Source organism: Ascaphus truei, chromosome 1, assembly GCF_040206685.1.
Source record: "Ascaphus truei isolate aAscTru1 chromosome 1, aAscTru1.hap1, whole genome shotgun sequence".
Lineage (NCBI taxonomy): Eukaryota > Metazoa > Chordata > Amphibia > Anura > Ascaphidae > Ascaphus > Ascaphus truei.
Genome location: NC_134483.1, coordinates 120,561,534 through 120,589,335, shown reverse-complemented (window position 1 = coordinate 120,589,335; position 27,802 = coordinate 120,561,534). Strand labels below are relative to the sequence as shown.

Below are 27,802 nucleotides of genomic sequence, written 5' to 3'. Positions count from 1 at the left end.
TTTTTTTTTTAATTAATTTTTTTAATTCAATAGTTTCATGTGGGCAATCTCTAATTACCTAAAGAACTGTATAGCTGCCAGTCAATTCGTTCTCCATGTATTGATCGGCGAAATTTGGTGACATTATTAGAGAAGGGATATGTTTTTCTTCTGCTTCTGTCACTCAGTGGAAGCTCATGAATATTCATGAGCACTCCTGCACTGACATGTGCTAGAGGGAGGGCAGGGCTGACAAAGGGGTGTGCCAGGGCTTGTGACAGGACATGTATGGGCAATGCCTTAGCAAATGTTTGTTAAAATAGAATACAAGAAAATTGGTCTTTCAAAGTTGTTGTTTTTAAAACAGAAAATGCTAAAAGTATTTTTTCTTACTACAGAACTGATTTATTAAAAAAAAAACACACATGCAGGATATTGACTGAACTGCAGCTTTAAATAGGAGAGGAAAAAAAACAAACATATTAAAAGATTCAGCTGGGAACATATGCTGTCAAGAATTTCTGTCCATTACCATGTTTTCGGTCATTTTTGGTTTCCAAGTGATATATTTAACCAATAAAAGGGGATTTAAATCACAACATTGCAAAGTAAAAATGAATCTGCAAACCAATAGATAATGTCTGTTTTGTAGCAGAGCCTCTTAATGCAGAAAGACTTATTTTATTTCTTGCAATGTGCTCACACTGTCTTGATCCAGTTGCAGAAGTAGAATCTGACTCGTGCTGCATTGGATTTTCCCTGATTAGGAAGAATAGAATTTGGAAAGCATCACTGGCCATAATTACCAAGCCCCCTGCCACCAGGCACCTTCTGACACTTGTAGAGCATTTAAAACAATGGGCTGGAAGGTGTTCCCCAATGCCGGAAATTATATGGCAGAAGTTTGCTTAGTAAATACAACCGTAAAGGTCTGTTAATAAACGTCAGTGCATAGTTAACATTAGCATGCATTGCTTCAAAGGACAATACTAAAGACACAGAGAACGCCACCAGAAATTATGGTAATAATAATGTCCTACTAGTTAACGTAAGCAATTCGGATTATCTGGCTGCACACTAGTGAACCTAAAAAGAGGTTTGTTAATGCAATGTAAACACTGGTGTTGTAACCATGCAGGCTAGTTGTACAGAACCAGTACAACAGGAGTTAACAAGCAAGTAGTGAAAAGCATGGGGGCAAAAAGGCAAACTTCATAAACAATGAATGTGTAAATGTCCATTTTAACATGTATATGGAACAGAACAGGACAAGCATTAACATTTTGGGGGACCTTGCATCAGAACACTGTCAATAATAATGTTTCTAATGTTATGTTAAGTGATTACAGGGACAAAATAAATACATTTAGACACATAAAAGGCGATCTAAGAATAGAATTCCTGATCTGAAGAAGTAGCAACAAGATACTCCAGGGATAGTGGACAGAAACATGATTACAAAAAAAGAGTGCATTACACAATGTAACAAAAATACTACATGGAACCTATGTGAACTGATTGAAGAGTCAATATGTTTTCAGTTAAGGAGACTATTAGTAGCCAGTTTCATGCGACATCTGATATGTGCCACCTTTCTAATATTAATCTTGTTTTTGTTGGTGAACCATTTAGCAACAAACAATAAAATTAACACATTTATATAATCTGGCTCAACGGTATTAACATGCGGTATTAGCATGCGGTATTAACATGCGGTATTAACATGCGGTATTAACATGCGGTATTAACATGCCGCTGCTTGTTTTCTCAAGGTAAAACAAATAGGAGCTCGCCACGATGTTAAATCCACTCGCCCGGGGCATGCAAATGTATAGGTTTGTCGAACACTGTATATACATATATATATACTGTATAATAGTCTTTAAAAAAAAAAACTGTGTGTGCTGTGCACGCGCATAGTAAGTGAAACTTCTTTGACTTTTGTCACAGAAATTGTATTTGTGTTGGTGATGTTTTAATTAAAAATCAAAATACAATTTAATTGACAAAACGCAAATAAATTTGACTTAGAATGCGTGTGCTCGGCACACATCCCCTGTATTAGCTATTTGCACTAAGTGTGAATTCCTCGTGTGTGCGGGTGACTGAGTGTGACTGTGACTGAGATTGAGTGTGACTGTGACTGAGTGTGACTGTGACTGAGTGTGACTGACTGCGTGTGACTGTGACTGTGCGTGTGCGTGTGCGTGTGACTGTGCGTGTGCGTGTGACTGTGTGTGCGGGTGACTGTGCGTGTGAGTGTGAGTGTGCGGGTGACTGTGAGTGTGCGGGTGACTGTGAGTGTGCGGGTGACTGTGAGTGTGCGGGTGACTGTGAGTGTGCGGGTGACTGTGAGTGTACGGGTGACTGTGAGTGTGCGGGTGACTGTGAGTGTGACTGCGTGTGAGTGTGCGTGTGACTGTGCGGGTGCGTGACTTGCGTGTGACTGTGCGTGCGTGTGACTGAGATGTGTTTTACAAATAGTCTCACCCTTTATATTCTGCATGAATACACCATGTTTGTAAAATTAGTACCATTATTATAGTGTCCTTTGCTCAAATAACTGTGCTCTCTCCTGCAGTCAAGCACAGCACCACTGAGGTTGTATTAGTACTGTGACCACTGCATTTTACAATCTGATATATTGCTGACTTTGTATAGATCAGATATTTCCAGTACACAGAAGAATGTTATATTTCATTTGGGTTGACAGTTGAGATTTGTCATACAGATACCTTGCTATTTCCTTAACACTGAGTATTTACTAGCACTGAGATTTCCAGTGTTTAGTGTGTCCTGTTTTGACAGTCTTTAATTGTTCTGCTGAAGGTTCATGCCAGTCTGGATGGTTCCTTCAGTGCATATTAGCAGAGAGCACAGGACACCAGGAGCTGCATGCAGCTATATCTCACCATCAGAAGCAGCATCGGCAGCATTTGACACTGACTACCTTATTCATACACACACACAGGCACTGAACGGCTGGCTGCAAGGGCAGGGAATGCACATCCACTACTGCCCTGTCCTGCTACTCGCTGCACACACACAGAATCACTAGGTCTGTGATGTTTTCAATGTGATGTCCCTCTCCCCAGCCTATTCTTCCTTTGATATCCTTTAATGTGGACATCTTGCCAGGTCCGATCTCCTCCCTCCCTCCTCCTCCTCCCCCCCTCCCTCCTCCTCCCTTCCTGTCCATCGGCAATTCGGCATGCCAGCGACACACCGCTCTGCTTCCTCCCGGTTACCCTCCATGATCCCTGGGCTTCTCTCCTCCGGCCCCGGCGGCGCTCAGTCAGCGGGACACAGGGAAGCGGAGGGAGGAAAGAGGCTGAGCAGCGGCTCACTGAGTCTGATTTAAAATCCCCGCGCCTGCCTTCTTGCTACACCTTTCACTCTAGCACCGGAAGCTCTGCGGCAGCCATCTTTCTATACCCATGGCAGCTGACGTGTGGGGGTAACGGTGGCCGTTAGGAGCGGCGCCGGCGGCTGTCACCGCCGCATGTCACAGTAGACACGGGGGAAGGGGGGGGCAGGGGGGGAGCCGTGACATCACTTCCGTTTCACATTTCGCCCCAACTCTCCCGTTTTACTCCATCAGAATAGGTGCCACTAAAGAAGTTTCACTTCAAAAAGTTTCCTGGTTGAAGAGAACTATATATAGTAAGCAAACTAATGTGGAATTTTATAATCCTTTATAAACCACTGCCACATTTTAAACATGCAAATACAACCTGCGCTTTTACATTGTGACCGTCATAAACATTACTGCAAGTTATCATGTCAAGGAGAATAAAGCTTAAAAAGGGAACTTTTGACACTGCAAAAAAAAAACAAAAAAAAAAGTTTAAAAAGCCAACTGTTTTTTTTTTTTACAGGTTGATCAATTCTTACTGAATGGAGATATAGAGAGAGAAGAGAGAAGAGAGAATAGGAGAGAAGAGAGGGAGAGAGATAGTCAAATTGGCCGAACACACAGAGCAAGGTGCCTCCACAGAGGTAGACGTGATCCCCGGTAAATTAAATCAGCTAAAGTCAGCGTAGAACACAAAGTGATCTAAAATCCAGGGCGACATGGGAGTAGCATAAAACGAATGAGATTTATGTCTAACATGCAGATATTAGCCCGGAGGGAACTTCTCGGGACCGAAATGTCAGGCTAATATCTGCATGTTGAACGTAATAAATTCTCATTCATTTTTTGCTGTGTCGTTCTGGTATTCAAACATATGTATATGTAACAATATGAAGGGATTGGGGCACACACTTAAAAATAATATAGGCAAGACTACCAGAGAGGGTGCTGCTATTAGAATAACTATAAGGTACTCTATAAAAAGAAAGGGATAGTCACACCGAAAATATGCAAAAAAAATGCCAATGGGCCAATAAAATTAATTTTTTGCATATTTTTGGTGTACCTATCCCTTTGTTATTTTTAGATATGTCCTTTTATATATGTAAACAGAAACACAGGCAATGTGCCACTCAAAGGGTTAAATTGTGTGAAAGTGCTAAACAAATCGTGTGAACTGCCTAAGTATAGACATAGGTGTTTCCAATGAAGGAAACAAGTGAATCAGCTTAGGCTGTACGTGAGTGAACACAAAGTTTACAACAAGTGAACAAAGAACATAAAACTGCGAAAAGTCACGATCAGTGAAAAAAGTGTGTAGTTATAACAAGTTCACTTTTGGTGTTCTGCTCTTCAATAATAGCGTGGGCTCCACATCGCAAGTCCAAGAAAAAGAAAGAGCGCACAACCACTCATAGTGTAATAGAAAATGTAATATATATTGCCATTGTAAAAGGTGAGTATTGCACGTACAGAAAAAAATAAGTAAAAAAGCATTTGACAGAATCACTCGTCCTGTCCATCGTCGGATCGCAGGAGCACTGATCAGTAATTGGTGTCTCAATCAGCTGTTTGGTCCATGGATTCCAGCGTTGCGGGCAGCAGGGGGGAGGAGAGGGAGTTCTTTCATCTGTAGAAGTACACAGAGGTAACTTCTATATGTCAGTGTATGGCGCTAGCGCTCCTAGATGACATCAGAACTCTCCAACGGACAGCCCACTAGGATGCATATTACCGGCTATCCATGTCCACAGCTGAGGATGCCCCTTAGGATGTATTTTCCCAGGGAGCGCACGCTGTCACGAGACAGGTCAAGGTCAGTGTAATGTCCCAATAAAAATAATGAAGCAAATTGATATATCCAACACATTTCGTGGCATACCTCATGCTACTACATCAGGGAAACTTATGAAGTGGCAGGAGGTACAAAACGCTGAGGACACCGATAGCCAGCAATATCCATACTAATGGACTGTCCATTGGAGAATTCTGACGTCACCCAGGCTCGCTAACTCCACACACTGTAATATACAGCAGTTACCTCTGTGGACTTTAACGGATGAAAGAACTCCCCTCCGCCGCTCGCAACGCTGAAATCCATGGACCAAACAGCTGATGGAGATGTCAATTACTCATCGGTGCTCCTGCGATCCCACGGTGGACAGGCGAGTGATTCTGTCAAATGCTTTTCTACTTTGTTTTTTCTGTATGTGCAATACTCACCTTTTATACTGCCAATATATATTTAATTATCTACCACTCTATTAGTGGTTGTGAGCTTTTTTCTTATATGTATAGATGTGTATACTGTATACAGTCATGTGAAAAAGAAAGTGCACCCTCTTTGAATTCCATGGTTTTACATATCAGGACATAATAACAATTATCTGTTCCTTAGCAGGTTTAAAAATTAGGTAAATACAACCTCAGATGAACAACATGACATATTACAACGTGTCATGATTTAACAAAAATAAAGCCAAAATGGAGAAGGTATGTGTGCAAAACTAAGTACACCCTTACTGCTTCCATAGGAATTAAGATGCTAAGTAGCAGACAGGTGCTGCTAATCAAATGCCATTGATTAATTGATCATCAGCAAGTGTGACCACCTCTATAAAAGCCGAAGTTTTAGCAGTTTGCTGGTCTGGAGCATTCAGGTGTGTGTTAACACAATGCCAATGAGGAAAGACAACAGCAATGATCTTAGAGAAGCAATTGTTGCTGCCCATCAATCTGGGAAGGGGTTATAAGGCCATTTCCAAACAATTTAAAGTCTATCATTCTACAGTGAGAAAGATTATTCAAACGTGGAAAACATTCAAGACAGTTGCCAATCTTCCAAGGAGTGGACGTCCCAGCAAATTCATCCCAAGGTCAGACCGTGCAATGCTCAGAGAAATTGCAAAAAAAAACAAGACTTACGTCTCAGACTCTACAGGCCTCAGTTAGCATGTTAAATTAAAGTTCATGAAAATATAATTAGAAAAAGACTGAACAAGTATGATTTGTTTGGAAGGGTTGCCAGGAGAAAGCCTCTTCTCTCTAAAAAGAACATGGCAGAACGGCTTAGGTTTGCAAAGTTGCATCTGAACAAACAACAAGAATTCTGGAACAATGTCCTTTGGACAGACGAGACCAAAGTGGAAATGTTTGGCCCTAATGCACAGCGCCACGTTTGGCGAAAACCAAACACAGCATATCAGCAGAAACACCTCATACCAACTGTCAAGCACGGTGGTGGAGTGGTGATATGGGCTTGTTTTGCAGCCACAGGACCTGGGAACCTTGCAGTCATTGAGTCGACCATTAACTCCTCTGTATACCAAAGTATTCTAGAGTCAAATGTGAGGCCATCTGTCCGACAGCTAAAGCTTGGCCAAATTGGGTCATGCATCAGGACAATGACCCCAAGCACACCAACAAATCTACAACAGAATGGCTGAAAAAGAAAAGAATCAAGGTGTTGCAATGGCCCAGTCAACGTCCAGACCTCAACCCAATTGAAATGCTGTGGCGGGACCTTAAGAGAGCTGTGCATAAACAAATGCCGCAAACCTCAATGAACTGAAGCAACGTTGTAAAGAAGAGTGGGCCAAAACTCCTCCACAACGATGTGAGAGACTGATAAAGTCATACAGAAAACGATTACTTCAAGTTATTGCTGCTAAAGGTGGTTCTACAAACTATTGAATCATAAGGTGTACTTAGTTTTTCACACATAGCTTTTCCATTTTGGCTTTATTTTTGTTAAATAAATCATGACACTGTGTAATATGCCATGTGTTGTTCATCTGAGGTTGTATTTATCTAATTTTAAGACCTGCTAAGGAACAGATGATTGTTATTATGTCCTGATACGTAAAACAATGGAATTCAAAGAGGGTGTACTTTCTTTTTCATATGACTGTATGTGTATACACACACACACGCACACACACACACACACACACACACACACACACACACACACACACACACACACACACACACACACACGTTTGCAGAAGTATTCCCCCAGCAAATATTTCACATTTCTTTGGTACCTGTGCATACACCACAATGCTTTCAAATTATACTTTAGATGAAGAATCTACAAAATCTACTTCAAAGTAATAAAGTTAGAAATTGCATAGAGGAAATAAAGAAGACTACAAATAAAGAGAAAAACAGAGTAATATCAGTTGCATAAGTATTTAACCCCTTTGCTACTGCGGACCCAAATCAGCGCAAATGGAAATGAATTGTTTTAAAGGTCATACAATTAGTCAAATGGTTTCAGCCTGATTACACATTCAGTGTGTAATCAATGTGGTTTAACTTGTAGATAATTTACCTCAGGCATATAAAGACTTTCAAGCTGCAACTCACATAGTGATCCAACAAAGCAATCAAGAAGACCAAGGAGCTTTAAAAACATGTTAAGTATAAGGCTTGTCCTATAGTAGGTGCGGGCGCGCGTGCCTGTGCAAACGCGCGTGCACGCTTTTTGTGTTTATGCTGTGAGCGAAGGTACTGTGTGTGTGTGTGTGTGTGTGTGTGTGTGTGTGTATGTATGTGTGTGTGTGTGTATGTATGTGTGTGTGTGTGTGTGTGTGTGTGTGTGTGTGTGTGTGTGTGTGTATGTGTGTATGTGTTTGTACGTGTGCATTAATAATGTATAAAATAATATTTTTAAAATAAAAAAAACATGTTGCACGATAAAAAAATTTTTTATTTATTCAACTTTGACACACATACACACATACATTTCAGCGGCGGTAGCGGTGCGAAATCTTTCTTTTTCCTGTCTTCCCCCCTGTTGGCCGGCTCTACGCTCACTGCCGTGCGCGTGCGTGGCACCATTATAGAAAGGCTGACTAACCACAGCGCACCCACTATATAACAGCCCTAAGGAAGAGGTAGAGAGGCACAGAGAAGGGTACAACAAAAGTTAAAAGGTGCCGATTATCCCTCTCAGCACAGTGAAGTCCATCATTAAGAAGTGAAAGATGAATCATACAGTACCACCAAGACACTGCTCAGATCAGGTCTCAATGCCGAACTGAGCAGCCTGTCGAGCAGGAAACCGCTTCAGGATGTCACTCTGAAGCCAACAATGACTTTGAGAGATCTGCAACGTCTGAAATGGGAGTCAGTGTTCACACAAAAACACGTTGGTACCTGCACAAAACTGGCCTGTATGGACCGGTGGCAAAATAGAGGCCATTACTCAAAAACACTCCTCTTAAATCACATATGGAGGTTGCGAAAAAGCATGTAGACAATAGTGCAGACATTTGTAAAAAGGTTTTGTGCTCACGTGAGACAAAAAATTTACTTTTTGGTCTAAATTCCAAGCAATAGGTCTGGCGCAAACCCAACATTGCACATCACCCAGTCAACACCATCCCAACTGTCAAGCGTGGGTGTGACATCATGATGTTATGGGGATTCTCCTCTTCAACAAGGACTACTGTGAAGCCTTTCAGAATAGAAGGGAGAATGGATGGTGCAAAGTACAGGCGAAACATTGAGGAAAACCTGTTCGAGTCAGCCGAGAATCTCAAACTGGGGAGGAAATTAACATTTCAGTAGGACAATGACCCGAAGCACAAGGCCAAAGCCACACTGTGTGGCCCAGTCAAAGTCCTGACTTGAATCCAATCTAACATTTATGGTGAGACCTAAAGATTGCGGTCCATCGACAATCCCCAACGAACTTATCACAACTGGATCAATTTTCCTGTGAAGAAAGGGCAAAAACATCACCCTCCTACTGTGCAAAGCTAGTAGAGACATATCTAAATAGATTCATAACAGTAATTGGTGCAAAAGTACAACCAAGTACTGACTGAATACTTATGCAACCAGTACATTTAATGTTGTACATTTCCTTTGCTGACATTTAACCTCCTCACATAACCATGTTCAGTTTAACCACTACAGCTTTGTAGCTTAAAAAAAAAAGTTAGTTTGAAAAACTGTGCGTACCTTATTTATAATTCAACATGTGACATCATTGGTAGGCAGGCATGCATACATGCATGTATGTATGCATAGCTGTTGAAAAAGTTGCTCTGGAGGCAAATACGTATTTTCAATGTTTCAGATTTAAGGGAACCCAAGCAGACTTTTTTTTTCTTTTTACATAGCATTGAAGCAGGGGGACTATGGAGCTGAAACCCATTCATTTCTGCTCTGGGGAACCCCTGCTTCAGGAGCTACCTCGGCACGCTGTGCTGGTATCTTGGTGCTGTTTAAAGGTCCTGGTCACGCGGGCCAATAGGAAGCCGCACCAGATAACGTCACAGCTTCCTATTGGCCCGAGGGAGCTATTAACGCTACTATTACGAGAACCCAGCTAGCCCTGCCTGAACTGCAAACCGGAACCCCCTACATTGTTAAGTATCTTGGGAAGCAAAGGATCCCGGAGCTGAAATGAATGAGGTTCAGCTGCAGAGATCCCCTGCTTTAATGCGATGTGAAAAAAAACAAGTAACAAAGAGGAGCTGCTCAATTGCTTGTTTTTCTTTTATAGCGAGTGTTGAACAGTGGGGGATGTTCTGGTGGAGAATTGCCACTTTCTTACCAAAAGCAGCACATTGTTTCAGCATGTTTACCGATGATTTACCAGCATTTTTGGGAACGAAAAATTACACATGACTGGACCCTGCCTTTATGCCATTTAGTAACTTAAACCCAAGAAGTTCCTGGACTGGCTCATGGGCAGAAAGCTGCTCTTCTTGAAATATGGTTAATGCCCTTTCGTAAGTAATACATTTCTCGAGTAAACTAGATTGCAGCTTATAAGTTACTATATCTATGTAGTGTTAAAAACAATAAAAGTGTACATATTTAATGTAATAGAAAAAACATACAATTACATACATTTTAAGATCAGAACAATAAGGATTGTTTTGGGCATATACAGATGTAGTAAGATTTACGGTCCGCAGTCAAAAAAAAAAAAAAAAAAGTGACAATTGGCAGCACTGGGGATAGTGTTTGCCACAACAGTTAATGCTTTGGGGTCACGACCGTCAGATTTCTGTGACTACGGCTACGAAAACGTCAAGGTTTGCTACATCTGTATTTCAACCCCTTCGTTGCCAGAGGATCTAGCAACGCATTTAGTCTGGCCCGCCATGTAGCCAGGAGTTATAAGCATCAAGATTTAACCCATTAAACATAATGCGGTCATTTGTTCTTTTTGGTACTATCTGGGATTGCACCCTACTAAAATGCAGTTGTAAATGCTGCAGCACAGTCCTAGGAGGTTCACATTGGTAGAAAGTTTGCAGGGATTTAAAAAAAAAAAAAAAAAAAATCTCAAATATTAAATTTTCATTGTTTTTGAAGAGATTACAACTAGTTGTGATTTGACTTTATTCCATTATCAAAGAACATCCAAGCACTCAAAGCACAAAACAAAATGATTGCAGTGAATCATTGTACAAACGTTAGTAGACACCTGCAGAAAACCAAACTATTTTGCAGCAAGTATTAGTTTAATACTAAAGCATGAGATTATTCTCCTACACATTTGTGTTTTTACCCAAGCATCCAGGAGCGCACATATCTCTAAAAAATAGCAGCAAATCCTAGATTTTGCCTCACCAGGAATAGAATAAGGCCAGGTCCCTGCTGGCTAAGACAAGAGCTGCCCCACAATGGGGTCGGGCCCGCTGCGAGGGGGGGGGGGGATGGGGTACCGCGCTGCGCCGACAGAAACGCCTGCTCAAGAAAATTGAGATCAGGAGTCGTGACAGAGCGCTAGGCCATGCCCCCCAGCGGTTCAGCCAATGAGGGCCTGGCGGTTCAGCCAATGAGGGCGAACCTGCCGGGTGACGTCACGGCCGTGCCTCCGTCACGCCCCCCCCCCCTGTCTTTCCCCCTGCAGCGCTCTGCAGACCGCGGAATTCGGCTGCATGCGCCGCCAGCCTCGGAGGTGCGCCTGCAGTGCAGGCAGCAGGCCGAAGCCTAAGGGTCCAAAACCTTGGTACCACCTCAATTTAGTTGATCAATTAAACGGTTTTGAATTGCTCGGCATGCATGTGTGGTGTGTGTGTGTAATTTCACACGCATTGTGTTAAATCACGCGTGAGCACATAAAATAGGGTTTAGACTTGTACCAAGATCTAACTTCTATATTTTTCTGGGGGCTTTCACCAATGGAAAACAAACCTCTCACTAACTGCCAACATTATCAACCACTTCCCTTTCTGGCATATGCCTGTGCTTTTTTCACTCGGCGTATACACAACTATATTACACCACAAACTTCAGACAATCACACAAAAATGACTATTATTGTTTATGTGAAGAGATGCATAGATATAAAATCAGATTTTCAGCAACACTGAGCAATGAAGTTGCCGTACAAGTTGCTTAAATACACTAACAAAGAGCAGGCATCTCTGTAGTGGGGAGGACTAAAGGCAGAACAACCACCGGGCACATCCTCCCAGAAGCCAGAACGCCATTCTTGCACTTACTTTATCAGGGTTCCGGCATTTCAAACGCTGCCCCTCTGTCTCCACATACCCTCCCCTGGGCCATACCCAGGTCAAGGGCCTTACCCAGAGGTGGCGGGAGTTCACCCAGGTGGTCTTAACACGGACATTACACCCTACCGCAAGTCAGGTGCAACTTCCACAATCACTGCCTGGGCCGGCTTAGTCTATTGCCGCCTAAGGCTATGCTCCAAAGGTAGGGCCACAGGTGGATGCGGGGAGAGAAAGGGGGGTGCTGCCTTATTTTTTTACTTGCACCGGGTCCCACCATGCCCCTGGGGAGGCCTCATCTTTGTAATCAACTTTGTATAACTGCAGTTAGTCAAATCTCAGAGACAGCTACTTTTTACCCGACCTGATATAGCTGGGCTCTAAAAACAAAAGAACATTGTATACTTTATGTTTTAAGAGCTCAGTTTTTTAGTTTCAAAATCGAAAATCGCCCCCAATAACTCCATACTGTTTTGTAGCATTCCAGTTTCCCAATGTCTCACTCAAACAGGCAGAACTAAGGTGGGGTGAGCAGGGCAGCTGCCCCGGGCACAGACTGATAAGGGCACAGAGATCCATCCAGTTATTGAAGACAGGCCCGCTCGGCTTTCTCACCCCTGTTCCCACCTGCGATGCAGGGAGGGTTAGTCACTAAGTCCGATCCCAAAAGACAGGCTGACCATAAGTAAGGCCCAATATCTGGTATCAGCAGCTTAGGTGGGAGAGTGAGAGAAAGGGGGAGGCAAGTGCAAGCGCAAAGGGGAGGCGAGAGCAAAGGGGAGGCGAGAGCAAAGGGGAGGCGAGAGCAAAGGGGAGGCGAGAGCAAAGGGGAGGCGAGCGCAAAGGGGAGGCGAGCGCAAAGGGGAGGCGAGCGCAAAGGGGAGGCGAGCGCAAAGGGGAGGCGAGCGCAAAGGGGAGGCGAGCGCAAAGGGGAGGCGAGCGCAACTGTGACAAAACAGTGAAATTCTTTTTTTTTAGAATTACTACAACAGTTTTATTTACAAAATCACATCTCATCAGCTGCTTAGGTAGCGTAAACATTGATATTAAAATTTATACTACCATAACTCAATTCTTAAAACAACCACTAGTGAAATAAGTACGGCAGTAATTTGAACATGTATTGATTATTTGTACTCCGGAAGAGGCAAATGAATTTCGTGGGGAACGACAAGTGCAATAGGATCATTTCATTTTCTCTTCGTATCACACTTTAGCATTACTTACCCTTACTAAACTCGAAGCCATACATGCGCAGAGAGTCTTCACATGCTTCAGGCACTTCTCATGAGACATAAAATTGCAAACTATAAAAAAGAAAAAAAAAAAGAAATGCACGTTAAATAAATACTCACAGTATATTTTATTGATTATGGGATAAAGTGAAAAAATGCTCGCATTGAAACCACTTTCACTGTTTTATAATAGCATTCTTGGCAATAATCTCCATTCAAACTTTGTCTCAGCAAGACTATAATTTTGGCGTTTTCACACTTTCAAGCCAGATGTTCCCTTTTGATGCATTCTTTGCATACGCCATTACAATGTAACATGGTTTATAAACATTTTACTGCAAAAAATAAATATTGCAATCCTTGATTAGTTTCAAACTATTATAGACCCATTGATTCTTTACTTTTATACTCAGAATTATAATGCCACAAAAAAAATAACATTAATTGTCCAGAACTGCTTGCACGTCATCAACGTTATGTATAATACACAAATATATCCAAAAATATTTTACAATTATGCAATGGCAAAGCGAACTTCTAAAGTACACGCTTCATTTTGAATATTTAAATATTTGAAAAATAATTATCAATATATTGAAAACGAAAAGAAAAATAGATTTTGACATAACACAATACATTAACTTGCATTATTTGTAGAGATAACCGTGTTATTAAAAAATGATACCATTGCACATCATGTTATGCAGATCTCACTATTGAAAGATTTTACTTACTATATTTTTCAGCCATTATGGCCCAGGATTTAGATTGTAGTGGTTGTTCCTATTGTTTAGCCAATAAGAATGTAGGTCTATGCATTAGAGCAGGGGTGTGTAAACTGGGGCGCGCGGGTGTGTAAACAGAGGCCCCGCGTTTCCCTGAAGGCATTTAAAGTAAATGCCGGGGATCGCGCGAGGCTTCTAACTTTACTTACCTTAACTTTCCAGCGACATGTCGCCATGGTGATCCGGCGTTGAATGATGCCGCAGTGTCATGTGACATTTTGTTGCCATGGCAATGTGACGTCACATGACCCTGCTGCGTCATTTGATGCCGGAGCCGAGCAGGGAGGGTGGGGGGCGTTGCGCAAGCAGGGGGTTGAGAGCAGGCAGGGGGGCGCACGGAGAAGAGTTTGCACACCCTGCATTAGAGAAAAGCTTCTACTGTTTTTAAGTACTTCAGTGCGAAAGTAACAAAGATGTTCGCTCCTGGGTCAATCAACTACTAGTATAGGAGTTCTACTCTTTGCATCAGAAATTAAGGTGTTGAGCAGAAAGCTGAAATTGCACCAAAACATTTTTTTTTCATTACACACTGACTTTATTTCCCTTTTTCCATTCTGTTGACACATTTGGTTTGAATATCCAGTAGTTTCCCAATTTAAAAAAATACTCGGAAAATAACCTTTATAATACCAGGTCATTGGCGTTTTAATAACACTGTTTTATAGCTACTGTATTATCTGTACTCTTTTCAAACTGCTGAAAGCCACAATTTTAAAGTAGAATGCATTGTACAAATGACATATTTGTTGTTATGCTTTTCACAAAAAGATTTTTCTTGGTTTAAAATTTACAAACTTAATATAACAGCCAATTATAAAACGGTCATCAAAATTTTTAATTGAAAGTATAATGTGTGATGTGGAAAAAGGCCCTTGGGAAGTTTTAATTATCCAACAATTAATTTACTAAATGTGCCCCTTAACTACACTTTCAAAGAAAGCATTATACCACACTGACAAAAAAGCTATTCTTCATAACATCTTCTTAAGGCAAAACAATGGCCCATTCAGCCTGGTTTTGTTTTCACAATATAGCCTCTAAAGTATTCAAATGATCTATTACCTATTGTTCAAAATGTTGTGTGAAATTAATTTACGGCATGTACTTGCCTGCACATTAATGCTCAAAGAGAATTAAAAATACCTTCTAAATGATACATTACATTTCTCCAAGTACTAGGAATTCAAAAATATTTGAGAAATGAAAGCTTAAGTATATATGAAATCAGTTAATTTTCAATGTGTGTGTCATGATAATATCATGAGATCGTATGGATTTTAATCAATCTGCTGTTTCAGGGGTTAATGAAGTTACAGTTTGATTTTAAAAATACAAAGACATATTTTATGGCCTGTTAAAGCTGCAGTTCAGTCAATATCCTGCATGTGTGTTTTTTTTAATAAATCAGTTCTGTAGTAAGAAAAAATACTTTTAGCATTTTCTGTTTTTAAAAAAACAACTTTGAAAGACCAATTTTCTTGTATTCTATTTTAACAGCCATTTGCTAAGGCACTGCCCCTTCATGTCCTGTCACAAGCCCTGGCACACCCCTTTGTCAGCCCTGCCCTCCCTCTAGCACGTCAGTGCAGGAGTGCTCATGAATATTCATGAGCTTCCACTGAGTGACAGAAGCAGAAGAAAAACATATCCCTTCACTAATTATGTCACCAAATTTCGCCTATCAATACATGGAGAACGAATTGACATGCAGCTATACAGTTCTTTAGGTAATTAGAGATTGCACACATGAAACTATTGAAGTAAAAAAAGAAATAAAAAAATAAAAAAAAAGACTGAACTGCAGCTTTAAGCCCTTGGCCAGACCTAGTTTAGGACTGATAGAAGCTAGAGATAAGAACATATGTTTTGCCAGAGATGGGAGTAAATTATGGTTCTCCCGACACCAACGGAAACAGGACACTGTTGAAAGGTATTTCAAAGCATTCCTGGAAGGGTTCTACGCAGTGCCAGGGGGCGTGACTATCCCATACAATCCAAAAGATATGAAATATGGAATCATGGACTTGACTGCTATCCTGAAGCATAAAAGTTTCGATATTTACAATCGGGATGAGGGAACAAATGCCATGAGGCCAGACGTGAGGTCTAGCTGGTAATAAGGGAGAGTTATCCATTGGTCAAATTTAGGGACAAGATGGTCATACGTTGTCTCGTTGCGCCCGTCATGACCACCTGAATCTATTGATGTGACTCACGTGTGTCTAAGTAGTGGAGAAGGGAAGTTATGAGGGCGTTTATATATTGAGTCAAACCTTAAACGTCGTTTGGTAGACCTTTTTTTACTGTGTCGTAAAACCGTCAATCTCACAGCTAATTTAGGGGTGGGCTTATGTTGTTTCATTGGGGAAAAAGTAGTACATAAGACCTAGCAAGGTATTATGAAAATCAGATTTCAACAGGTGTGTGTTTTGGACCAAACACGTGAAGTCTCATTTCTGCACCAGTGACCTCTCTGGGAGAAAATCCTCACATACAGTAATGTATAGCAATTTCTGTTTTATATTTTATCCTGTTATTTTAAGAAACGTCCTGCATTTACTGTACTTGTATGTTTTTGTAATCCTTTTTCTGTAATCCAAGTACTGTATTTTTATATATATTAAAACATTTAATAAGTCAGTTGTACGCTGTGGAGAGAGTATTTACATTTTTACACATTTTGCTAAAACAGATGTGTGTTACTGTACGTGCATAGATTTTTTTCTATTATAAACAGGAACCCGAGACCCTGGCAGATATTAATGTTACATCTTTTATTTGCATAATTCTTGGGTGGTAGAAGCGTATAGATATGATTCCAATTGAGTAAGGGGTTAATTTTAACTCAATGAAAGTACCTTGGGGAGGAGAAAGGGGAGTTGGCTAGAGTAACCGTGTGTATTAACCTTGGTTGTATGTCTGTCACAAGCTCACTTGTGTGCTGTTCGTGACAGATGGTATATTGAGATCGATTGAGGGCAGATATTGTTCATTTGAGGGACCTTTGTGAAGGTAAAATGTGGGCCAGCTTGGGAGCTGTGTATTAATTAAAAATCAGAGACAGAACATAAAACACAGACAGAGCTCAGTTTTTAGCACATCCAGTGAAACTCATACACGGTACAGTGCCTAAATATATATGTATAAATATCAAGTAAAATGGTCTTTTAGTTTAACATTTTTGGCCAAAATTGTTGTAAGCCCCTGAGCCAACTGCACGGCAGACCACAATTCAGGGGTCCCTAACGCTAATATAAATTCTTAATAACCTGTGTAGTAACAGGAAGAATGATTTATAGTAAATCTGTCAATATTAGTTGCAAAGTTCTAAGTCTGATTGAAGCTTTTAATAACCTGTACATTACCAGGAAAAGCATTCTGTATTAGAGTTGTCACAACCATACTGCAAGCCAGCAAGTTCCCCTGAGTGGAAGATGCTATGGAGTGAGCCCTTAACCATTTAAATGTTTGAGGGGGTGAGCTACAATTAGGTAGGAGGTTGCCACCCTCCAATCAGCCAAGACTAGCTGAACAACAATTGTAAAACATACTGGACACCTAACAAGCTCCTATTGAACCCCCAAAATAACCACAACATATATATAAGCATATGAGTGTCACAGAGGAGTGCTACTGAGCATTATATTAGCGTTAGGGACCCCTGAATTGTGGTCTGCCGTGCAGTTGGCTCAGGGGCTTACAACAATTTTGGCCAAAATGTTAAACTAAAAGACCATTTTATTTATTAGTTATTTATACATGTATATTTAGGCACTGTACTGTATATAAGTTTTTACTTGATATTTATACATATATATTTAGGCACTGTACCGTGTATGAGTTTCACTGGATGTGCTAAAAACTGAGCTCTGTCTGTGTTTTATGTTCTGTCTCTGATTTTAAATATATATTGCCATGCTCAGTAGCATTCCTCTGTGACACTCATATGCTTATATATATGTTGTAGTTATTTTGGGGGTTCAATAGGAGCTTGTTAGGTGTCCAGTATGTTTTACGAGCTGTGTATTAACCCTGGTCCCATATGCAGGTCACATACTCACAGGTGCCGTATTATTATTTACCACGTTTCAGGAATATTATTCAAAGTAATGAAAGTGTTTATACAAGCTTGCAAAAAACAAAATTACCCCAACCTCATAATTTCCTCTATATCAGTACTCCCAGAACGTTCAAAAACCAACCCTGGTATTCAGTTCTACAAGTAGGCAAAGAAACCCATCGTATTTCAAAAGCTCAGTACAATATGCTTTCATATTTTAAGTACTTTAATCCTGGTATCCTAAAAGGTATCATAACCTAAAAGAATCTGCATTTAGTTCAGGCAAGAAATACAAGCGACAAAATATTGAGAATATTTTGTTGAGCATTGTATGAAACATCAGCAGATATATGGACTATAAAATAATGGCCATTGAGCTTTTCAGTTATTAATATAAAAAGCATTGCAGAATTTGTTGACTCATTTTGTGTGGGCATATGTTGAGAGGGATGTAATGAACCCCTTACCAAAACATGTTAGAAAAGGCTTTTCAAACAAACGGGGGGGGTGGGGGGGTATTGCAGCTAGATCACTCCTTAAATGCTTCAATGGCAGTCAAAGCAGGATCAACCTGCAATAACCTTCAATGGAGCAAAGTGAATCTTGGCCAATGCACCAAGGTCATTTTCCTTGCTTTTGTCTTACGTGCGATAGTATGTGCTTTTGGTTATAGGGGGAGAAACCATAGAAAACCTGCATCTAGGTCAGGTGTTAGCAACCTGCGGCTTGTGAGCCACATGTGGATCTTCTGGCAGGTCCTTGTGGCTCATTTCAGGAAGAGCTTCCTACATTGTGCCTTCAGCGCCCTCACAGGCTTGTCAGCGCTCTGTGCGCGCCGCGCCAGCCCCAGCCTGCCTGCACCTCATTTGCCAGGAGTGCCAACAATGCAGACAGACAACACTAAATGCTGCAAGTATGTGTGTGAGGGGGTCATTTTGTGTGCGATTATACTGTGGGAGTGGGGAGTGTGGGAGTGGGGAGTGGGGGGGGTGGGGTCAATTTATGTGGCATAATTCTGTGGGGATATTTCTGTTGGGGGTAGGAGTGGGGAAAGGGGATAATTTTGTGTGGGCTAATTATGTGGGAGTGGGGGAAGGAGATCATTGTGTGTGGAATAATTCTATGGGGGGTGGGAGTGGGGAAAGGGGTCATTTTGTGTGGGATAATTCTGTGGGAGTGGGAATAATTCTGTGTGCGATAATTATGTGCGTGGTGTGGATCATAATTGAGTGTGGGGGGAAGGGAAAATTTGAGTGGAGTAGAGCGTGCAAGGGACGGAGGTGAGAGCGAGATGGGTGGTGTAAGAGAGGAAGGTGGGGGAGTGAGAGTAAATACACAGGACCAAGCATATTTTTATTTATTTAGCCTTTTTTGTCGAAGGGTTGAGAAACGACAACTAGAAAGAGGAAGATGGACATCGAGATTAAAGTGATTGAAGTACGTTTGACACAGGCATATATGAACATTAACACAGTATTAGTGTGTACAGTATATATCGGTTGTGTGTGTGTGTGTGGGGGGGGGGAGGTTATCATATTCATGCTTGTATTGTGGCTCTCTAAATATTTTGGTCAAATAAAAACAAACAAAAAAAGCATCTTCTTCCTTGACAGGTTGCAGATCCCTGGGCTAGGTGCATCATTTTCCATTGTGTGTGTCAAAAGTGACTTCTCATAAACTCCTCTAGCTACAGATCAGCCTCATGTATAAGAATCGTTTAACAAGTTTCTTACATTTGGCACAGACGCAGGAACAAATACTGCATTTTTGGATTCTAGTTGCTCTTTTCTTTACCTTTATAGGGTACAAAGTCCGCATAGAAAAAAATACCTCGTCTTATAAAAGGGTAATTTGATTTCTCAATGAATTATTTTTCCAATTTCTGTTGCAATGAGAAATAAAGGTATCGCTTTAGTAAAAGCCTTATTTTGTTCTGTAGTGCCATGACTGACAAATCATGTAGATATTCAAAGGGAGCCCAAAACGTGACAAAGACTGATTAACAGCCCCGGAACCAAGGTAAGCGGTTGCCAAAAGGTAAACAAAAAAACACGGCTCCGACCTCTTAGGCCTCAGCCAGGCTCCCTGCTTGCTCGCTGAGGTGTTTTCCCTGGCCTTGCGGTTGCTTACCGCACGCGCTGTCAGGGGGCCGTCAGGGAACGGGCACGTCACTGGCCGGGGGCGGGCCAGTGACGTCACGGAGCTGGTTCGCCCTCATTGGGCGAACCGCTCTCGTGACCGGCCTGTCGCGCCGGCAAGCGGGGGAATTTTAAATTCTTTAAGACCTACGCTTCCGCGCGCTTGCCGCAGGTGAGCCCCTACTAAAGCCGCTCTAATTGCGGCTGTAGGGGCTCAGTGCTGAGCGGGAGCGCGCTTCCGCCAGCAAGCAGGGAACATGGCCGAGGCCTTACCATGGACAGCAATAAAATGCAATGAACGATATACAAAACTAAAAACACATTACAGCCAAGCATACGAAACCTAAAGATATAGAAGATATTATTGCTCCCGTTTGCACATTGCAGTAGGGGACACAACTCATCCGGCGGAAGCAGCCGCAATTTAAAAGGATTAGCCATGAGAAAATATTCCGGAGCCATCGCACTTTTGTACCCGCTGGCGCAATAATGTCTGCTACATCTGTACATGAATCAACACCATGGGTGATAAGGTGTGTCGGAAGGCAACAAAATATATCCGTCTTTTTTCAACCTCATCTGCTATATAACGAAGTGTAAAAAGGATGAGAAAAAGAAACCAACGCCAGGACCAACAGAATGTAAATGTAACATCAAGGCAATAATATCCACAGGAACAACTATTGCAAATAACTATGAGTAGTACTAACAGAATAGATGAGAAAACTATAGATGAAAACATACTGCACATAAATACATCAAATCCATAGTAGTCGACAAGCCAATTTATATATATAAAACATCTATAATAACCTTCTGGCACAAAGTCTCCATTGAGGAGCATGTAAATAGTTATGGGTTCAACACCATGTCCGAGTTATATAGCAAAAAATCCTCTGATGTGCATTGCTCTATAATCATAAATGCATAAGAAAGTAATACAGCACCAGTCTGATATACTTACATGCATAAGGTTCCATGTTCAAGTAAATTGTAATCCAGGTCTAGAATCCAATCATGCAGTACAGTAATAGAGTGCAACGAGACATCAAAAATAACAAGACTACTCACTCCAAGTAGTAGAGTGAACCCCAACAATGTAATCAGCAAGTCCTATATATACACACACACACACACACACACACACACACACACACACACACACACACTAAAAATATGTAACCAAAGTGATACCAAGTGAAGCTAAAAGTTATAAATGGTAGTAAAAGAGATAAACAGAAGAGAGAAAAGAACAATTACATGTCCAAAAACAATTATATAAATAATACACCATACAACTATAATTATACAGTAGATACCTGCAGCTACCTAATGTGTAGTGAAAACAGCTGCTTGAATATATAATACAGACAAGAGCAACAAAAAAGAAATGGTACTAAAGCGAAGAATAAAAAAAAACATATTGCGTAACCACTAAAACAATAAGCCCAAAACTTGCAATGTAAGACCAAAAAAAGAAAAGCTGTAAGAAGCATACCCACAAGAGACGCTGAATCAAGTCCCGATGTCCATCTCATTTAAAGCAGTGTGTAACAAACCGGAGACGCTCCATGGATATATTGTCTGTACAAAATGTGCTACTATAGAGCATAGTCCCGCAATGGAGAGAACAGTAGTACTAACATCCGAAGATGTCGAATAATTAAGGATAGCAAGCAAGATTGGTCTTTTGAGAAGCTTCATTGGAGAATATTCTGTAATCCAATCAATGAATACGTCTACAATCTTGTAGAATATAAACATGGGTGTTACGTCAACCAACATATAGGCACTGCACACATACACAGATTACAAGTGTGCCGGACCCAAATGACTGTTCAGCAGTGATAAGCCAACAAAGTGTGTATATAGGTAAACAAGGCACAGTAAACTGTATCCTAAACAATATGGCCCAGCTAAAATCTATTCTACGAAAGAAAATGTAGCAAAGGAGGGGAGAAAACGGAGCACTAGATCCACGAGGCTATGCCAAAAAATGCAAGGATGCGTTCCCACAGTGCAGGCTTGTTTAATGGTCAGATACAAAAAAGATACACACCAACGCGTTTCGGACTACAACAAGTCCTTTCTCAAGGTGAATAATTTATTTAATTTATTTAATTTATTCACCTTGAGAAAGGACTTGTTGTAGTCCGAAACGCGTTGGTGTGTATCTTTTTTGTATCTGACCATTAAACAAGCCTGCACTGTGGGAACGCATCCTTGCATTTTTTGGCATAGCCTCGTGGATCTAGTGCTCCGTTTTCTCCCCTCCTTTGCTACATTTGCTCTTCAACAGGCGGAGGCACAGTTAACCCGTGGACACCTGGACACCTGAGGACCCACTCTTCATCGTGGACACCTTCCCATGTGAGTCTCTCCAGGATAGTTCTGGACTTTATTCATAATGATTGTTCCTTTATAGATGCTTACTACTCAAACATCCTTACTACCGTGCATTGTGGGATTGTAGTGTTTACATGCATCTTTTGGACATTTCATATTTATATCCGTTATTGGGTTAATCCACTTTTCTACAATCAAGACATGTGTAGTGTTCGCTGTATTCTTTAGAGCACCATACAACGTTTTCATCATTCTACGAAAGAAACCTGCACAAATTTGAGTGGTGACAGCGGGTATTATTGCAATCAAGTAAGGGTAAATATTAACTCATTTGAAGTACCTTGCACAGGAGAAAGGCGAGTTGGCTAGTTTAGCTGTGTGTATTAACCCTGGTTGCATAGGTAAGTCACAAGTGTGTTGTCCATGACAGGTGGTGTATTGGGACGGAGTGATAGGAGAAACTACTCATTTGAAGGCCTTTGCGGGAGGCCAAAAGTGGGTCAGCTAGTTAGCTGTTTATTAACCATTGTTTCATATGCAGGTCATGCACTCACAGGTGTGCTGTGAGTAACAGTCTTAACTAAGATTGTAATCTCTGTAAATTTGAAGACCTCCATAACATAAAGCCTCTCTCTTGATGAATATGTCTTCTTGCTATGATAGAATTTGTCCTGATCACCAACTCTCTTTGGCAGATAAACCCGACTCTGAAAACAATCACACCAACACAGGGAGACAGTTTGAATTTCCGGAATCAGCTTCTTGCGACCTTGGGCAAGTCACTATCTCCCTGTGCCTCAGGCACCAAACAGATTGTAAACTCAACCAGGCAGGGGACTGTGTGCCTGTAAAAATGCTATGTGCAGAGCTGTGCAGCATGCATTAGATTGCGATTATGAAGCACTTTGAGACATTGGGAGAAAAGCACTATATGAAATAAAATTATTATTACATTTAAAAGTTGCCAAACTGACTAATGACGTGCCACAGATGGCACTTTCAAGTCTTTGTTATTTACAGCTTTGTTGAGTGCATTCCCGATTGCACTCCTTTATTGATTCATATCTTTTTATCATATACAGGTACTAATAATCTAATAAAGTTCACAGTTTTGCTTGATTAAGTATCTGGATTCACAATTCAAAACATCTTTGATGGAATTACAACAGCGTTTCTGCATGTGTGTGTATAGAGGAGTTCAGTAATCAAATACTTACAATTAACACACCGCGTGGCATTCGTAAACGCCTGCAGGATGCTGCACAAATCCTTACTGAAGATTCTAGATTTGTCACCAGGGCAGTCAACTAGTATATCATGGCTATTCTTTGCCCACATGTCACAAAATAAGTGGGTTTATTGAAAAACTGCTGTCCTAAATCATGCTCTAAGATATGCCAATTTCATAGGATAAAACACCTGATAAAGCTATGCACTATTAGTGTAAGGCTAGTATGGGTTGTCAGTATTGAAGGTCAGTCTTGGTTTAAATAAAATCTATCGAAAGCTAAATATCTTGAAGCAAACAGCTTGAAAACTCTCAGAACCGCAGTAGCCTCCATCAATGCGTCGGACACGCATCCCATTTGAGATCTGGATACAATTCAGATTTATCATTAATAATGCTGAATACCCTCAGTAATTGGGAATAGAGAAAGCACTTCTTTAAAATAATAGAGTATAATCTAATGGGATATTGTACAGTGATGCATTATTTTTTCTTCATTAAATCAATGCCCATCTGTCTTCTAAATTGTTATATTAAGAACATAGATCAGCCTATCGCTCAAGAACATTATGAAAATCATACAGAAAGACCACAATTTTATTTCCTGTTTATCCCACAACAAGATGTAATCTTTAAAAATAATATCATTATGCGTCTGATTTCAACAAGCCGCTTACTAGATGTCAGATGTGAGTAGATAATGTATTTACAAGTACGGCGTCTTAACCTGTGTTGTGGGATATTCATATAAAAAGTCAGTTAACACCAAGTGTCACAGAGCAAATATAACCAGTAATTTGTAATGCACCAAGTTGGAGGAAACGATCGCACAGCATGTAATATTTTCCTGGCAAAATATACTTTGCCCAAAGAAGGTCTACTGTTTTGCAGAGTGGAATTAATCCTATTTTTTCTAGTAAATATGTTTTTTTTAAATCAAACCCAATTTGCCTTTTTTTGGACTTTTATCAATAAAAATAAAATACAATTGAACAGAAAGGAAGTTAGCAAGGAAATTCTGAGTTGCACATTTTAAAGTACATACAGCATACTTTGTCAAAGTAGTTTGTTTACAAATCAACTACATGCGTTTATTATATCTGATGTAAGGAAATACAAACAAAGCTTTTTGCAAACAGGCCAACAATAAAATTGTCTCTTCAACAAAAAATTTTAATGAAAGAAAGTACGCATTTCAGTTTTTTTATTGTACAGGTATACCCCGCATTAACATACGCAATAGGTCCAGAGCATGTATGTAAAGCGAAATGTACTTAAAGTGAAGCACTACCCTTTCCCACTTATCGATGCATGTACAGTACTGCAATTGTCATATACGTGCATAACTGATGTAAATAACGCATTTGTAACAGGCTCTATAGTCTCCCCGCTTGTGCACAGCTTCAGTACACGTAGGGAGCCGGTATTGCTGTTCAGGACGTGTTGACGGGCGCATGCGCGAGCTGCCGTTTGCCTATTGGGCGATATATCCTTACTCACGAGTGTACTTAAAGTGAGTGTCCTTAAACCGGGATATGTCTGTATACATTTTCTGTTCAGTATGCACCGGTCTGGTTTCTCCAACCTTGTATGGTGCCGTTGTTGGCAGAGAACCAAGCAAATTAAGGGAAGGGTGTGGCGGTAGGGGGGTAACCAGACTCTCAAAAAAATGTTTAAGCCAGTTTGGTTACCTCTGATCCATAATAAGGGTTAAAAGAAGAGTCAGCTCTTCAGCCTGGTACTGTGTAATGCATAAAATGTAATGTGCGACAATAATGTAATTTATGTGTTTTTACCTTTCCAGGAGTGTCAGCAAGCAGAGATTGCTGTGGTATGAGTTTCGGGGGGGAGGGGGAGTTTGCAGAGAAAACATCAGAATGTGTCTAGCTAGTCAGGGTCCAGGGCCACTGGTTCCCTTAAAAATGTACCCAGGAATCAGGTCTGATTCTTGGATACACGTAGACACGTCCCGGCAATATCTGCCCCTGAAAATGCTTTCGCGACTCACCACTAGGTGTTCCCTGCTTCAGCGCAGACCAGAAAGGTAAACGGGGCATAGGGATGTGAGCTGTCCCTGAAACAGTCAAGGGGTTCCTAGGTTAATGGGGATACCCAGTAAATGCCCAGCTCACCAAGAACCGGTATAGGGGTTCTGAGGTGCTCCAACTATACATATAAGATTGTGAGGGGATTCTTAGAATCCATACTGTCTATGCAATAGTGTGCCGGAAATATGGCTAGTGAAAAGTAAAGTGCAGCTTTTTATTCTATTTCCCATACCAGAAAGATTTAGGTTTTTAACGTGTATATTTTATTAACAAAGTGTGTTAAGTACATATATGCTTTGTGCACAGTAAAATGAGGCACAGGGATGAACAGGTATCCCTGTAGATGAGGGAATCCCTAGTTTAAGGGGGGTACCCCAGTTAGTACCAAGGTGTCCCAGAACCTGTATTCGGTTTGTGGGTGCCCAACCGAATATGAGGTACCCCAAAATGTATGCTTATGGTGTTTTTTACAATTGTTATAAGGCTCTATGCAGTCAGCCTGGGCATATGTTTAAGGTACCAGCTAGTCTGCATAGAATCCGTAGGATGAAAAAGGAGATGGAATGTTAAGAGGTGTCGGGGTGCAAAGTGGACGGGGCAGGGCAGAGGACTGGGTCCAGAGAACAGAGACCCACTGTGGGGGGGACCCTCTGTTCTGCTAGACTCAGTGGCGTCTGCCCAGTGGGAGGAAATGGGTTGGCAAAGGAAAAGATGGTGATCGTAGGCCCTTTTCCTATTGGTCAGAACATATGTCCCGTCCACGGGGATGTCCCGAGCTCGCTCAACACGCCCCCTGCCTCTGACATCAGCCAGATGAGCCCCGCTCTGATTGGCTGGTGGGACATGTTCCCACACCCGGATTGGCTGCAGGGTTCTGTGAATGCAACTCAGAAGTATTCTAAAACCTCTGAGCCAATCAGATTTGCAGAGTCTAAGCAAGATTCTAAGCACCAAGTCCAGTGAGTTAAAAATCCAGACCTCTGGAAGGAGAGGAGAGGTGGCGCGTGGAACTGCAGCCTGATTTCAGTTCCAGGACATTGCAGGCTAAATCTCAGTCAGGGGAAAATCCTTAGGTAGGATTCCTTGCACCTAAGGGGCTGGGACCCGCTGTGCCCGGCGGCGCAGGCGGCCGCATGAGCGTTCCCCACCAGCAGGGGAATCCTTCTGAGCCAGTCCCAGTCCCCCCTCGCTGCACAGCTCACAACGCGCCGTGACGCGTCAGCCGCCAGGGGATGCAAGAAAATTGTGATCCCGAGCGGTGACGCGTCACGTGGTGCGCTGATGAGCCTATCAGCGGTGGGGGCGGGAGCGGGAGCTGTCAGACAGCTTCCTACACAAGGTAAGGGGTGGTGTGTGTGTGTGTGTGTATCAGCGTGAGGAGGGCATTTGTGGGGGAAGGGGGAGGGAGCGGGAGCTGCTTACCTTCCAGCAGCCCACAGCAGCTCCCTCCTGCAGCCCGGGAGACCGAGCCCAAGCCCGTGGAGGGAGGGGGGGAGTAGCGGGTTCCTCCGCTCAAACCACGCCCCCCCTCCCACTCCTGCCCCCGGCTCCCTACAGACCGCATATCGCGGTCTGTGCCTGTCAGTGTGCCGCCTGTCTGCAGTGCGGGCGCGCTGACTGAGGGAGCGGGGCCTTAGCCTTAGAGAGTCACCTAGTGATCACGGAGCATTAAGCTACGGATGTAGCAGGCTCGTTTTTGTAGGGGAGATGGCTATGATGTAGAAACTACAGTACATCATGAAATTCCCACTCATGTTCTAGGGAAGATCGCAATGCTTTAGCTACTACATCATAAAATACCCATTGATTTTTCTAGGGGAGATAATCAGAATACAATGATTCTGAGAGGGCTTCACTTCAGCATCTACATGAGCTTCAAAGTTCCGTGCCAATAACAGACATTCATCACCAAGTGATCGCTGAGCACTATAGTAAAGTTATTTATAAAGCTACAGATATAGCAGGCTCGTTTTTCTAGTGGAGATTATACACCTTAGCTCTAAAAAGTACCTGTAGATATCAGGATTGATTGCATTATCACCAAAAAGACATTAAAGATTGACAAGACTTTCCAAAGCTTTTGTTTAGTCCTCCACAAGATGGTTGCAAATAAAATATAAATATGATGCAATTTTCAAGTTT

The 27,802-nt window shown here is 41.6% G+C and overlaps 1 protein-coding gene across 2 annotated transcripts in view; it reads right to left on the bottom strand.

The window, feature by feature from the left end:
- Positions 1–27,802, bottom strand: part of DGKQ (diacylglycerol kinase theta) — a 157,586-nt gene that overhangs the window by 94,502 nt on the left and 35,282 nt on the right. For both annotated transcript variants that reach the window (XM_075594267.1, XM_075594276.1), the window contains exon 2: positions 13,048–13,127. In XM_075594267.1, coding sequence (XP_075450382.1) covers positions 13,048–13,127 — 80 coding nt within the window. The remainder of the gene's footprint in view (positions 1–13,047; positions 13,128–27,802) is intronic.